General features: G+C 45.7%; 2 protein-coding genes across 3 annotated transcripts; one reads left to right on the top strand and one right to left on the bottom strand.

The window, feature by feature from the left end:
• The first annotated feature begins 3523 nt into the window (after positions 1–3523).
• On the top strand, positions 3524–8872 carry LOC123189003 (nuclear transport factor 2). Of its 2 annotated transcripts, none has more exons than XM_044601317.1 (9): positions 3524–3768; positions 3863–4003; positions 4112–4421; positions 4550–4785; positions 5301–5463; positions 5547–5668; positions 5762–5827; positions 7467–7533; positions 8390–8872. In XM_044601317.1, exons 1-9 carry the CDS (start codon positions 3685–3687, stop codon positions 8632–8634), a joined length of 1434 nt encoding a protein of 477 aa, XP_044457252.1. In that variant the 5' UTR covers positions 3524–3684; the 3' UTR covers positions 8635–8872. The 2 variants fall into 2 exon arrangements, with proteins under 2 accessions (XP_044457252.1, XP_044457251.1); XM_044601316.1 differs by having other exon boundaries at positions 4112–4460.
• A 694-nt stretch (positions 8873–9566) lies between these two features.
• On the bottom strand, positions 9567–12263 carry LOC123189004 (chloroplast envelope quinone oxidoreductase homolog). The gene is made up of 4 exons (XM_044601318.1): positions 12017–12263; positions 10986–11127; positions 10581–10672; positions 9567–10434 (listed from the first exon to the last, which is right to left on the bottom strand). The coding sequence occupies exons 1-4, from the start codon at positions 12095–12097 to the stop codon at positions 9742–9744; spliced, it is 1008 nt and encodes a 335-aa protein (XP_044457253.1). The 5' UTR covers positions 12098–12263; the 3' UTR covers positions 9567–9741.
• Positions 12264–12965: the final 702 nt, after the last annotated feature.

Genomic DNA, 12965 nt, shown 5'->3' with positions numbered 1-12965 from the left:
AGGGAGCCGAACGGAGGCGGGGCGAGGCGCAGGTGGGACTCGCGCGTGGCAGCCATGGGCGTCGAGAGCGAGGAGCTCTCGCTCCTTCCTGCGAGCATGACGGCGCTGGAAAGACGGGCGCGTGGTGCTGGGATGGGGGCGCTGGTTGAGACGGGCGGTGGCGCACAGGGAAGATGGGGATCGTAGAGAGGAGAGGAGGGCGCTGGTCCTGGAAGAAAGAGGTTGCGAGGGAGAGTTGGGGGATCGGGCTACGTGCGTGTGGCGCTGCTGGCGGCGGAAGGGGAACGAGGAGGAGGGGTGCGCTGGCTAGGGTTGGGAGGGCGGCTGGGCCAATGGGCTGGCCTAGCTAGGAGGCCCAAGTGACCAGCTGGGCTCTGCTCTCTCTCTCTCTCTCTCTCTCTCTATATATATATATATATATATATATATATATATATATATATATATATATATATATATATCCTTTAACAAAAAGCATAGAGAGGAGAAAAAAGAAAGAGGGGGGAAGTTAGAGAAATAATTTGGGCATGCAGTTAAATCTCCCGGACTCATAAAAATGAGTTCGTTCCGAGAAAATGCATTTGGCACCGCTTGAAAGGATTGCATTCAAACACATTTGAATGTGATTCAAATAAGTTTGAATTAGAAAAACATTTTTGGAGAGTCCAAAAATGTTCGGAATTTTTGTGGAGATCGGGAAAGCGACGAAAGAAGATATGGGCAAAGTTTGAGGACCAAACTTGAAGCGGGAAAAAGGCATGTGATTATTTGCAAGTGTGTCATGGTGAATTCCAAAAATGGAATATTTTACAATATCTCCCTAAATATCGGGAGAGTATGTTTTAAAGAGAAACCACCATATGAGTTCCCTCAATTTAAACGGATCAAAGATCCATACGGTTTATTTTGTTGAGTTGCAAAAATTAATGATATGATGGCATGATGACATGATGCAATGCAAAAATAAAAGGAGCAAGCAAAAATGAAACACACAGAGAAACCCGGAACCTATGGAAGTCTTCTCGAGCATCGGTCTTGGGGCGTCACATAGACGGAGTCTGTGATGTTCTCTGCCTCGTTGCCGACGAGATGGCGCCTCAGTGGAGCCGGCGAAGTCCTCCGCCACTGTTGGGCCATGCCACGTGTCACCGTTTCATTGATGTGTATCGTCCGTTTGATGGGCGACACTTGTCGCAACGCAGAGCTGATGCATGGTTCTGTTGGCGAATGAGAAATTGACACGTGGAAAATCCTCAATGGCCGGGCCTGTTAACGGGCATCGGATCCAAAACCCGCACCTGATAGCTTAACGGTGACCCATTTACGTTGGCTGCCATGTGTCGATTGTCCTTGACGAAAACACTTCCATGACGCATTTTGTGATGATAAATAGATTATTGTCATGGAACACTTCCGCGACAACATAGGATGACTATCTTGATTTTGTCATAAAATTATCACGTATGTACTGACAGAAAACGTGACCTACTGTGACAAATGCATATCATCATTGCTGTGTTTTTTTTTGTAGTGCCTGATGGCGGAGGAGGAAGTGGAGTAAGGAGAAACCCTAAGGCGACGGTTGGGGTTTATATGGAGGAGGGGCATGCAGAGGGCAGGGAAACATGGCCCCATGGTGGTCATGTGCACATGTATCCAATGCGTCCTCCTCTTTTTACCGAGGTAGACGCCAACCGAAGTAGTTCACCGCATGTGGGCTAGGTCGCACAGTAAAAACAGTAAGGGGTAAGTGGGTTGCCTCTTTTCTCTATGTTCTTTTCTATTTGCTTTCCTTTTTCCATTTAAGTAGATAGAAAATGGAAAAAAGAAAAGAGACGGTTAGAAGTTGAAATTCTCCATGGGACTAATTTCCTTGGACTCCAAGATTTATAGTTGGGTCACAAAAATTGGCTCCACAAATATTGAAAAGTTTGGATTTCAAACTTGTCAATATTTAATTCAGATGAATTTGAACTATAGGCCGGAGTTGAAAGGGTCCAAAAATTATGAGATTTTATGTGAAGGCTAGGAATGTGATAAGAAGATCATGTGCAAAGTTATAGAATTCGCCCACTGCCACCAAAGTTTTCTCCTCGACCACTGCCACCAAAAAGAATTCGCCCATGCCACTTTCCTGTTGTACCTTCTGGGCCACGTTCATATCCTCATTTGTACGTTCCCAGGTGCCACACTTGCAACGCATGATGCGCAAAAACTTCAAAATATTATCATATTGTAGTAGGTAAAATTCTCTATTTTTCTTCATCGTTACAACTCGGCCACATTCAAATGCACTATAACTCGCACAAAATTCCCAAATGCATTGTAACTCCATCTCAATTTTGTCAACAATGTTAATCCTGGTCACTAAGATCTTTACTAGGGAGCCTTGCATGTATCCATTCGGGAGGCAATGGATCTACGCCCACACCGTGAGATAGTTGAGCACAATCGATGTAGCTGAGAAAGGCCATCATAAGGCTTGACCATCACTCGGAAATTGCGTAAATAACCATTGTCCTCCACCCGTGACCTTCATCCTTTCACCAAAACAGAAGCATTGAGTAGTAAAAAGATTATGTTGCACCGCCCTTATCATGTTATCCTTTACTGGGCTCCAAACAGTGCTCATATTGGCAATGAAGGCTTGATATGTGAATTGATTTTGCATATGAATTTTTGCTACCGTCATCCACTTCATCTCCTCTCGCATGACGTTGATTTCATCCTCAAAGGCCACATTATGGAACTCACTTTCCCCCAAACCCATATGCTCTAGCAAATAGATTATCACATCCTCCTCGCCCTTTTCAGATCCTCCACTTCTCCGCTTTGTAGACGAGCTAGACATTGATGTTGTCTTCTCACTTCTCCAAAATCCCTAGATGAGAAAACCGTGGTTTGTACTTTGCCCTAATCCGTCGCCAAAGCTAGACAAACTCGCAAGCCCCCCACCCCCTTTATCAGCTCGAGCGACGGGGTTAGGGAAGAAGAGATCTAGATGACGGTGAACTCACAATGAAATTAGATTCTGCGGAGAGAAGAGAAATACTAAATGAAAAAACTTAGGACCTCACATTTTACATTTTTTTTGACAGTGGACCTCACATTTTACATAGTTTTCATGCATATAATAATTTTCAAGAACTACCGAACGAATCACAACAGAGCGACGCAAGTACACAATGTAGGCTCCACCTTTTTGTGGAGTTGGGGCTGGTCAAAATCTAATTAAAATCCTAGTCTGACACATTACACCGGTGTGGCGTGCGTGAGATCAGATCACCATCGCATCGCATCGCATCGCATCGCGGCAACCGAAAGCACGTCCGCGTCCAGCCGTAGCGGCCGGCTGGATCAGTGTTACTGGCCGAAGCCGAAACCCCAAATGGGCAAAAACCAGTGGGGAGAACACACGCACTCCCGCTCCGTCCCATCGCGGCCGTCGAATCTCCCACGCAACGGCCGCGGGCTCGCCCCCGCGCCTGCAGCCCTGGCCTCACCCCACTCGACCCTCCACCACTCTCCCATTCCCGTATAACCCCCCGCAGCCGCCGCCGCTCCTCCCCCTCTCTTCCTCCCTTGGCCAAATTTTGCGGGAAACGCGACGCCACCCGGAGAAACCCTCCTCCCGCACCTCGCCTCCCCCCTGCCAAAACCCTCGCCCCTCCTCCTCCTCCTACGATGGCCGCGCCGACGCCTCCGCCCGCCGCCGCTCCCGCCCCCGCCCCCGCCGCGGCGCCAGGACCGACGCCGCCGGCGCAAGTGGTAAGCTGGCGACTCTCCCTGCCTCCCGATCCGTCCGTTGCCGAGCTGACTCGATCTGCCCTGACCCGATTCGTGTACGGTCTTCGTCTTCCAGGTGGGCAACGCCTTCGTGCAGCAGTACTACAACATCCTCCACCAGTCCCCGGAGCTCGTCTTCCGCTTCTACCAGGAGGCCAGCCGCATCGGCCGCCCCGCCACCACCGGCGCCGACATGGACACCGTCACCACCATGGAGGTACCGCTCACTCCCCGTCCGTTGTTCCCTCGGTTCAGATCTGGGCATCTGGGGGCCTTAGAATGTTGGTAGACTTTCTCAGCGGTTCTGAATGGTTTCTTCTTGCAGGCGATTAACGAGAAGATCATGTCCATGGACATCGCGCGGGCGGAGATCAGGGGGGTGGACGCGCAGGAGTCGCTATGTGGCGGTGTGACCGTGCTCGTCACGGGCCACCTCACAGGGAAGGACGACGTCTGCCGCGAGTTCGCGCAGTCCTTCTTCCTTGCGCCGCAGGAGAAGGGTTACTTCGTGCTCAACGACATACTACGTTATGTCGGGCAGGGTGAGGCCGACCAGTCATTGCCGCCACCTCAGCAGCAGCCGCCGGCACCGGAGTTGGATGCAGTGGTTGCCCCTGCTGCCGCCCTGGCAAATGGTACTGTTGCCCTTGTGGAGAGTGTGCCTCGCGAGCAGGGTGCGTTGTGTGTAACATCTTGATCTATATTTTTATTTACTTGTGAACCACGTGATCCTTTGTTAAATTGCACATTGTCCTGTTTGTAGAGGCTTCGCCGCAGCCAGAGCCGGATCTCTCTGAGTCTGTTCCTCATACCAACGAGGATGAGGATCCCAAGGAGGAGGTTTACAACCCACCGAATGACGTGGAAGTGCCTGTTGTGGAGGAAACACCGGTTCCTGAGGTCATAGATGAAGTGCCAAATAATGTAGCAGCCTCCATACCGGTTTCGGCTCCCCCTGTACCACATGACGAGGCCCCTAAGAAGTCGTACGCTTCAATTGTAGGTTTTGGATAACTGTTATTTTTCATCTAAATCATCTATTTCTGACATTTAAATTGTGTATATTACTATATTTCTTAGTCTCTAAATCTGAGCATAAATGAAAAGATATAACTGTCAGTCCTTTACAGGTTCTGCATATATTGAAATCTTGCGTGAAGATGTTTAATCAGTAATTAAATTTTTATGGGGTTTTAATGCTTTATTAAAATCCGGAGAGTAAATGTTTACATGAAGCTTCTATGGTCTCACTTTTAAGGTTATTGTTGTTGCTTAACTGATTCTGGAATGAAAATACTACAGAGCACAATAAATATTAGTGAGCTTTCTTACTTTTATCTTTTGCCGGGGAATATGAATGGAAATACATGTTATATGTACATCACTGTTGTCTATCTAGTGCCTTTGGTTGAGGAATTGTTTGAAGCTTGTTGATGTTGCGGATGATATGTACGTTCGCTTATGAATTCACCTTTTGAGATTCTCATTACCTTTGCATTATTGTTTTGCTCCAGGTCAAAGTCATGAAAGCAGTTCTGCCACCAAATTCCGCAGTTCCTTACAGGCCTGCACCACCAAAACCGGAGAAGCAAGCTCCTGCTCCTGCCCTGTCTGTGGCTGTTGATCCTCCAACTTTCAGTCCTAATCCTGAGAGCAGCAACATTCAAGACCCAGAAGGTATTATCTAAATCCAATATTGCATTGAAAACCTTCTTAGTACACTAGCATCTGACAGAAATACTTGACAATATTTTTTGAAGTTGATGCGCTTGCGGTGTATGTCAAAAATCTGCCCTTACATGCCACACCTAGCCAATTAGAAGAGGAGTTCAAAAGATTTGGTACTATTAAACATGATGGTATCCAAGTTAGAAGCCACAAGGTGCATTTTCTTCTCTCAACATGATGATGAGTTTTTCTTTTTCAGTAAAATAACTTGTAATATCTTCTCTTGTATTATCAATTGAAAACACAGATTCAAGGGTTCTGCTATGGCTTCATAGAGTTTGAGGATGCCAGCTCAGTTCAAAGTGCACTAGCGGTAATTTCAGTCTACCTACTAAATCATCAGCTTGCTCTCTGTTATTGCAGGACACTTTCCAATTTTTATTCTAGTTACATAATCTGTGTGTAGTTAATGGGAATGCCTGTAGTGAGTTTGTTTTGGATGATGTAGATCAGTAGATGTGTGTTTAACCATACAAGCATGAGCATAGCAGTCTTTTACTTCTCTTTTTTTCCTTCTACATGCCTGTTGCCTTGAAACTCTTTTTTAAACTTCGTCTTACCTAAACTACTAAAAACAAAGCAAGTTCATTGTGTTTATGTACTTGATTGTTGCTGCCTTTGATTTCTGGTCCAAATGATCATGGAAAATGGAGAGCAGCAGGAAGTATATTAGATTGGTGTTGCCTTTGATTTCCCGCCAGGGAAGGATGGATGTATGGAGTTATTGACTAGTGGATAAAGTTTGTATCACCTACTCGTAATATAGACATGCTAGCAGGAATGATGGATGTATACATAGTTAAAAAAGTACTGCTACAACTTAGTTTGAGAATGTGTGAGTTGGAGATTTTCAAACCCTGTTCTCAATCCCCTAACACATGCATGAGTTGTTCGCTATCTGACTATCTGTAGAGAATGTTATTCCATGCTCTTTGGTGTTCAATTTACAAGGTTCTTGAGGAATGTATCTTGTTTTCTTTTGTTCGATAATTATTTCTAGTCATATGCTACTATGTGACTTGACATTTAATTGTTGCTTCCACTTGTTCTCGCACTCTCTTAATCCTAGATCTTGTTTGGTTTGTAGTTTTGATGACTTGAGTCTGTTACATATGTTTGTTCAGTTGGGCTATAAACGGATACCATGTAATTGGATAACACCTCTATTTACGTGTGATTACACCCACCTCATTCTGAAACAGAAAATGCTGCATCGCTCGTCTCTCGTCCTGCACCCCAATCCCCTTTCCCCTCCGTCACATATCCCACTCACCGCATCCCTTACACCTGGATCTCTTCCTCTGTCCTCTTTTCCGCCAAGCAGCAGCGACATCGTCGCTCCATATGAGAAGCACTAACATGGAAAGAGCAGTGTCGACCGCTGATATTCGTTACTGTGAGGACGCCTGCATGAACTTGAATGGCTATGAACGAACTGGGTTGTGCCATGGTGGTGGGAGGAGGCCATGGAGCTGGCATTGCTGTAGATGCGGTGGATCAGCCGAGGGTGCAGGTTTTTGGTTGCTTCGATTCCGTTCTTCTGTGCTGCTGGCTTGGTCATTTTTTGTTATTTGTGAGATTGATGCTGGATCAATCGGACTTCTTTTATTGATTGGGTTGGTTAAATCAATGCCAGATCTATTTTCTTCTTCTTTTGTTGCATCTTACCCAACAGAGCATACCAGAGACAAGATAAGAATTGATTATGTTACAGTCCGTGGCTGAAGCCAAACAAGTTTCCTATTTTGGTAATGCCGTTTACATTGCCGGAGTAATCCGATTCCAATTAAGTTTACACTGCTTATTTTGGACCACACATGTTCCTGGATTGTTAGTTGTGCTTCTGATTTCATTTTCTTCTCTTAAAGAATCAACTTCCATGACTGCCCATATCAATTTCATAAGCTCCATACTTGCTTTTTTATTTTATCTGATTAACTCTTATTCTGAAGGCTTCTCCTGTGACGATTGATGACCGACCATGCCACGTCGAAGAAAAAAGAACTCCTGGTTCACGTGGTATGTTTCTGAAAGTTCAAACTCAACCCTGACTGTAAGAATGTACAAGGTTTTGGTCTTTCGGGAGAAATTCCATATATATATAGGATATGCTTGAAGTTTCAATGTTTGACATGTGTATATATATATCTACTCCCTCCGTTCCTAAATATAAGTCTTTGTAGAGATTCCACTATGAACCACATACGGATGTATATAGATGCATTTTAGAGTGTAGATTCACTCATTTTGCTCCGTATGTGGTCCATAGTGGAATCTTTCCAAAGACTTATATTTAGGAACGGAGGGAGTATATATTTGGCTCACATGTATTATTATTAGCACTTCCATTTTGCCAGTTTGAATTAAATATTATTCCAGCCCACTGCTTGCCACTTTGCATTTTGGTATTCTGCATATTTTTGTGTGCATTGTGAACAAATTACAATTTCTGAGATGAACATGAAGCACATATATCTAATTGCTGAATTATTATTAGATGAACATGAAGCACATATTTTTGTGTTCATCTCACATGTATTATTATTAGCACTTCCATTTTTCCAGTTTGAATTAAATATTATTCCAGCCCACTGCTTGCCACTTTGCATTTTGGTATTCTGCATATTTTTGTGTGCATTGTGAACAAATTACAATTTCTGAGATGAACATGAAGCACATATATCTAATTGCTGAATTATTTTGATGCACATGTGGCTAAAACCTAAACTGAAGCACCCACCCTTGCTTGTACATAATCTACTTTTATTTGAAATATGACAAACTACATTTTCTGTATTGCTTGAAAAACTAATGACGGGTGTCTGCCATTTTTCTTCAGTTGATTGATACATGTGCTATTTTCTTCTGGCTTCAGGTAGTAGCAGGGGAAGGTTTCCACCGGGTAGAGGTGGTAATTTCCGAGGTGAAGGCATGAGAGGCCGTGGTAGTTACCCTGGAGGGAGAGGCTATGGAAGGGGCGAGTACAACAACTATCGATCTGATTTTGGAGGCAGAGGCGGTGGTAGAGGCGGCTCAGGTCGTGGAGGTGATGTTGGCTACCAGCGGGTTGATCACTCTGGCACCGGTGGGCGTGGTGGTGCCCGGGCAGCTGCAAAGTGAGTTTGGTAGCTATGCGTTGGTAGAAGTTTGCTATTTCATTGTCGTTGAACGTACTAAGATTCACAAAAATGGTGTGTCGTGAGCTGGGTTCATGTGCGGTCGTTGTCAGCGTATTCAGGTCATAAATTGATGCTCTCCTTGTTTTGTGGCAAGGAAAGCAATGGTGATATTGGTTACTAATTGTAGAATATTACAATCTATTCAGATGCAGTCCTAGTAAGTTTTGGCATTCTTTTGAGCTGATGCGTTGTTGGATTTTCTTTACATATTATGTTAAGATTCGAACATCAGTATTTTTTAGCATGGCAAATTATGTTGTTGTGTGGATGGCAATTTTTTAAAGCAAGCATGGCACGCAATGCTTGCTTTAAAAAATTGTCATCCCACGACATAACTTGATAAAAAAGTTTGATTTGCCACAATCTAAAATCTGATGTCATATTTTTAGCCTTTTTGATTATTTATAAACTAGGTCACCTGATTCGCACAAGACGGAGTACAGTAGTTTACTCCGTATCCTCACGAGCTTGATTTGCTGTGCAAGTCAACTTCAGTTTTTATTAACTGGTTGGGTAATTGTTTAGAGTTGCTCAAAATTAGTACACCAAACCTCTTTTTATGGGAATGACTAAAAGGCATCACAGTCCCTGTGCGTTAGAATTGAACTTCCTAATTTGGTCTGCTATATTCAAGAGACGCCCTACGCCCCTACTGTTCTGCTTTGGGCTCTCAGTATGTGATTTGTTCTTCTGCAGAGGTTAATGGTTCTTTGTTTGGATCGAGAAAAACTGAAGGTGATTCTGAATTCTGGCCAACAGATGACCACTGCAGCACTTTGTGGTGGTTGCACAAAGCATCAGCAAAGAGCGAACTGTATTTTTGACAGCACAATGCTATTGTTTACCGATAGCCATACAGTTTTTTGCAACTCATAGTTCTCAATACCCTTTTAATAATATACTGTAAGATATAATATAATATAAACTGAATAAACGAACCATCACCCAATAAACAAACGCACAAGTGACTAGTCTGTATGATTACATCTAAGTATTCACGTCCACCGTCTGTATGCAAGTCCTTAATACTAGGAAGCATTGACGACGATCAGCTCTCCATCTCAACGACAATCTTACCAGTGGCATGGCCATCGATACTGCTCTGCCACGCCTTGTCTGCCTCGCTCAACGGGAACTTCGAGTCGACCACCGTCTTCAGCTTGCCTTCCTTGAGCAACCCAACCAATAACTCCAGGTCCGCCTTGTTGGGCGACAGGAGCAGGGGCACCAGGCGCTTCTTGGAAAATGTCATCCTGTGCAGCGCAGATGTGAGGATGGCCGAGAAGTTGGGGGTGATATCGATCACTCGCCCGGCATCACTGAGCAATGGCTGGAAAGACGACCAGCTGACACCGACGGTGCAGTGAACCACGCCGTCGTACTTCCTGCCGGAGGGACTCTGCAGGCTCGCCCCCTCTGGGGTCCTGTAGTCCATCACCTCGTCTGCGCCCAAGCTCTTCACAAGATCCATGTTGCGTGCGCCGCAGGTGGCGGTAACATGAAGGTTCGCTAGCTTTGCAAGCTGCACCGCGTACAGGCCTACGCCGCCAGAGGCAGCGGTGACCAACACGTTTAATGGCTTGCCGGTGCCGTCAAACTTGGCACCAATGGACCTTAGTGCCTGGAGCGCAGTGCCTGCAGCAATGGGAAGCCCAGCACCCTCAGCTGCAGAAACCTCAGCTGGCCTTTTGACGGTCAGGTTTGCGGATGCTACAGCATACTCTGCCAGTCCACCTCCGTTCTGTAACAGCAAAGACATTGTCACATTAACGAGCTTACAGCAATATTGTTTCTTTTAAAGAAGCGGATTTGTTCTGAAATCATCTTCTTTCTAAGTATGAAGATGACAAACATGGAAATATGTTGTCATGAGTGAAGTTCACTCACAAAAGAGTTCAACATGGCGACGACTTGATCACCCGCTGTGAGACCTTTCACTCCAGGACCAACATCAACAACTACTCCTGCAACATCAGTCACTGCAAGAAGAGGAGCAGTAGAGAAGAGATGCATCTATCAGCAAGTTGTTTCATGAATTGACCAACACACACAAACACACACACATATATGCTATCTTTATCATAAGCTGATTATCAGATAAGAGACATCCTGGATAGTTGTTAAAGGTGAAGAACAAAATAACATAGCAAGACTGACATGATCAAATAACGTTCTCATAACTACGCTTGGTGCTATTTTGCTCTCTATACATAGGAAGCCTCCAAACAGAATCCATGGTTGATAGAAAATGGCTAGCATCCATGCAGTGGCACTATGAATGAGGATAGTTACCTGGGATAAAAGGCAGTCTACGAGGCAGCAGAGGCCTCAAGTCCCCTTTCTGTATCTTCCAGTCAACTGGGTTGATGGTTGCAGCTTGCAGTTTCAGCAGGACCTCATTCTTCTTTGCAGAAGGGACGGGGACTTCTACATGCTGCATTAGAGAGATGTCAGAATCACAGGTTTATAGGTTCTACTGGTTCATCTTCATGGAAGAAGGAAATATTATGTTTACTGTTCTCCTTTGTTTTTTTTAAAACAAACTAATTTGATTTGTTTGTTAATTAATTAAGCAGTATAAGCATCAAGCTGTCAGGCAGATCTCTAGTCTAAAATAGGGTTCTTGTGAAAAGAATCCCCTGTTGACCGATTGACTCACAATCAGAGCTCACACAACTGACTTGGTCATCTCAATCATCTCCGGTGCTTTTCCAATCATCTAACACCAGACATGTGCAACTTTCAAATAATAAATTTCCGACTGACTCGTCATCGGAATATGTTTGGGATCCAGGGGTGCTGACTCATGGGTCACAATACAAAAACTATTGTGCAGTGCTTTTCCGAGCATCCCACAGCAGGTATGTGCGACCTATTTAACTAATTCCACTGTAACACATCTTAACCACTCCTAAAGCCAAGTAGACACGAGAAAGAGAGAATATATCAATCTAGCTAGTGTAACACATCACCACCATAGAAACCACTAAAATACTCAATAGCCCATCACAAATTATACAGCAAAAGCCGCTAGAGCAAAGTTCTATTACTTGAGTAAGCAAGCTAGCTTCTTGACTACTTGTCTTGCCATGAAAAACAATTCAAAAGAAAGGATTCAGGTGAACTGACTGCGATCTCCACCACCAAGGGGTTCCCTGGAAAAAACTAACATATATACTCTAATACTTTGTACTAACTGTAGTCAATTAGCCAGTGAATCGGCCAAATCATCCTTAGCACCAACGTACCAATCTCGCGCGCCGACCAGAACACAAAGCATACTAAAAAGCTTCGACCCGCTACCGCGAATAGTAACTCTTTACCTTGAGGCCGGCGGCGCCTCCGCCGCAGGCGTCGTACTGCACGGCCCGCATCGTCGCCGGCGTCGTGGTTGGGGTGGCCATGGGATGGGGGAAACAAGAGAGCGCACGGAGGGGAAGGAGCCTCGTGAGTATCGTGGGGGCGGCTGTTTGCGTGTGCTTAGCCGATGCGTGGCCGGAGATGCTCAGGGGTTGGGTTGGTTGGCTCTCTGGTTCTTGGGGTACACGTCCTGTGTCTCTCTGGGGCCTGGGCTGAGATCTATATACGCACGCCGACGCGAGGAATCCTGGGTTATGACGCGTGGGCCCACCCCGTCGGCGAGTGTGGGCCGCAATATCGGGGTTGGTTCTAGAAGGCCCGCTGATGTGTGTGCGGCGGGGGCGCGGGACACACGGCGATCGTGACTGGGCTGACACGGTTCATAGCGCCGTAGCCGACGATGTTGGCTCGTTTGGTCCCGCACGGAGCGTTCCCGCGCCCGGCCGCGTGACGCCACCGCCGACGATGGTCGCCTCGCCTGGCCTGTGCGAAGGCCGCATGCGTCTTGTCTGGTGCCAGGCTGCGCACCTCCACGGCGTGGGAACGCGGTCTTTGCGTGCCTGATCGTGTATCTGTCGGCAAATTCGGAACGGCCCTTCAGCCCAGGTACTTCCGCCATCTGCACCAGCCAACCTTCCACGGGGGACATGCGCAAGCTTCTGTATTTTGCTTAAACATGCTCGTGCGTTGCAATAAAGAGAGAAAAATATATACTAGATTGCTCAATTTTTAAAGAGTGTCTGATTAAACGATCATTGATTCTACTTCAAATGTTTCAATCAAGGACAACGCTAACGTCCATACGTGTGATGGGAGTCAAACCCGTCCACACGTCCTATAACACATAGACTGCGCCATGTCACCGCATGCATGCATGTGAGAATCTTTTTAGATTTTTAGTTTTTAAAATGT

This window comes from Triticum aestivum, chromosome 2A, assembly GCF_018294505.1.
Source record: "Triticum aestivum cultivar Chinese Spring chromosome 2A, IWGSC CS RefSeq v2.1, whole genome shotgun sequence".
In the NCBI taxonomy this organism is placed as follows: Eukaryota; Viridiplantae; Streptophyta; class Magnoliopsida; order Poales; family Poaceae; genus Triticum; species Triticum aestivum.
The sequence above is the reverse complement of the archived record's forward strand: the minus strand, read 5'-3'. Positions and strand labels throughout refer to the sequence as shown.

Excerpts from the sequence above, each read along its gene's own strand:
- LOC123189004 (XM_044601318.1), bottom strand. The coding sequence starts at position 12,097 with ATGGCCACCCCAACCACGACGCCGGCGACGATGCGGGCCGTGCAGTAC. Across the intron at positions 11,128-12,016 it reads GAGGCGCCGCCGGCCTCAAG|CATGTAGAAGTCCCCGTCCC; the intron begins GTAAAGAGTTAC and ends TCTCTAATGCAG. Across the intron at positions 10,435-10,580 it reads TCGCCATGTTGAACTCTTTT|AACGGAGGTGGACTGGCAGA; the intron begins GTGAGTGAACTT and ends TTGCTGTTACAG.
- LOC123189003 (XM_044601316.1), top strand. The coding sequence starts at position 3,685 with ATGGCCGCGCCGACGCCTCCGCCCGCCGCCGCTCCCGCCCCCGCCCCC. Across the intron at positions 4,004-4,111 it reads ACACCGTCACCACCATGGAG|GCGATTAACGAGAAGATCAT; the intron begins GTACCGCTCACT and ends TTCTTCTTGCAG. Across the intron at positions 4,786-5,300 it reads AGAAGTCGTACGCTTCAATT|GTCAAAGTCATGAAAGCAGT; the intron begins GTAGGTTTTGGA and ends GTTTTGCTCCAG.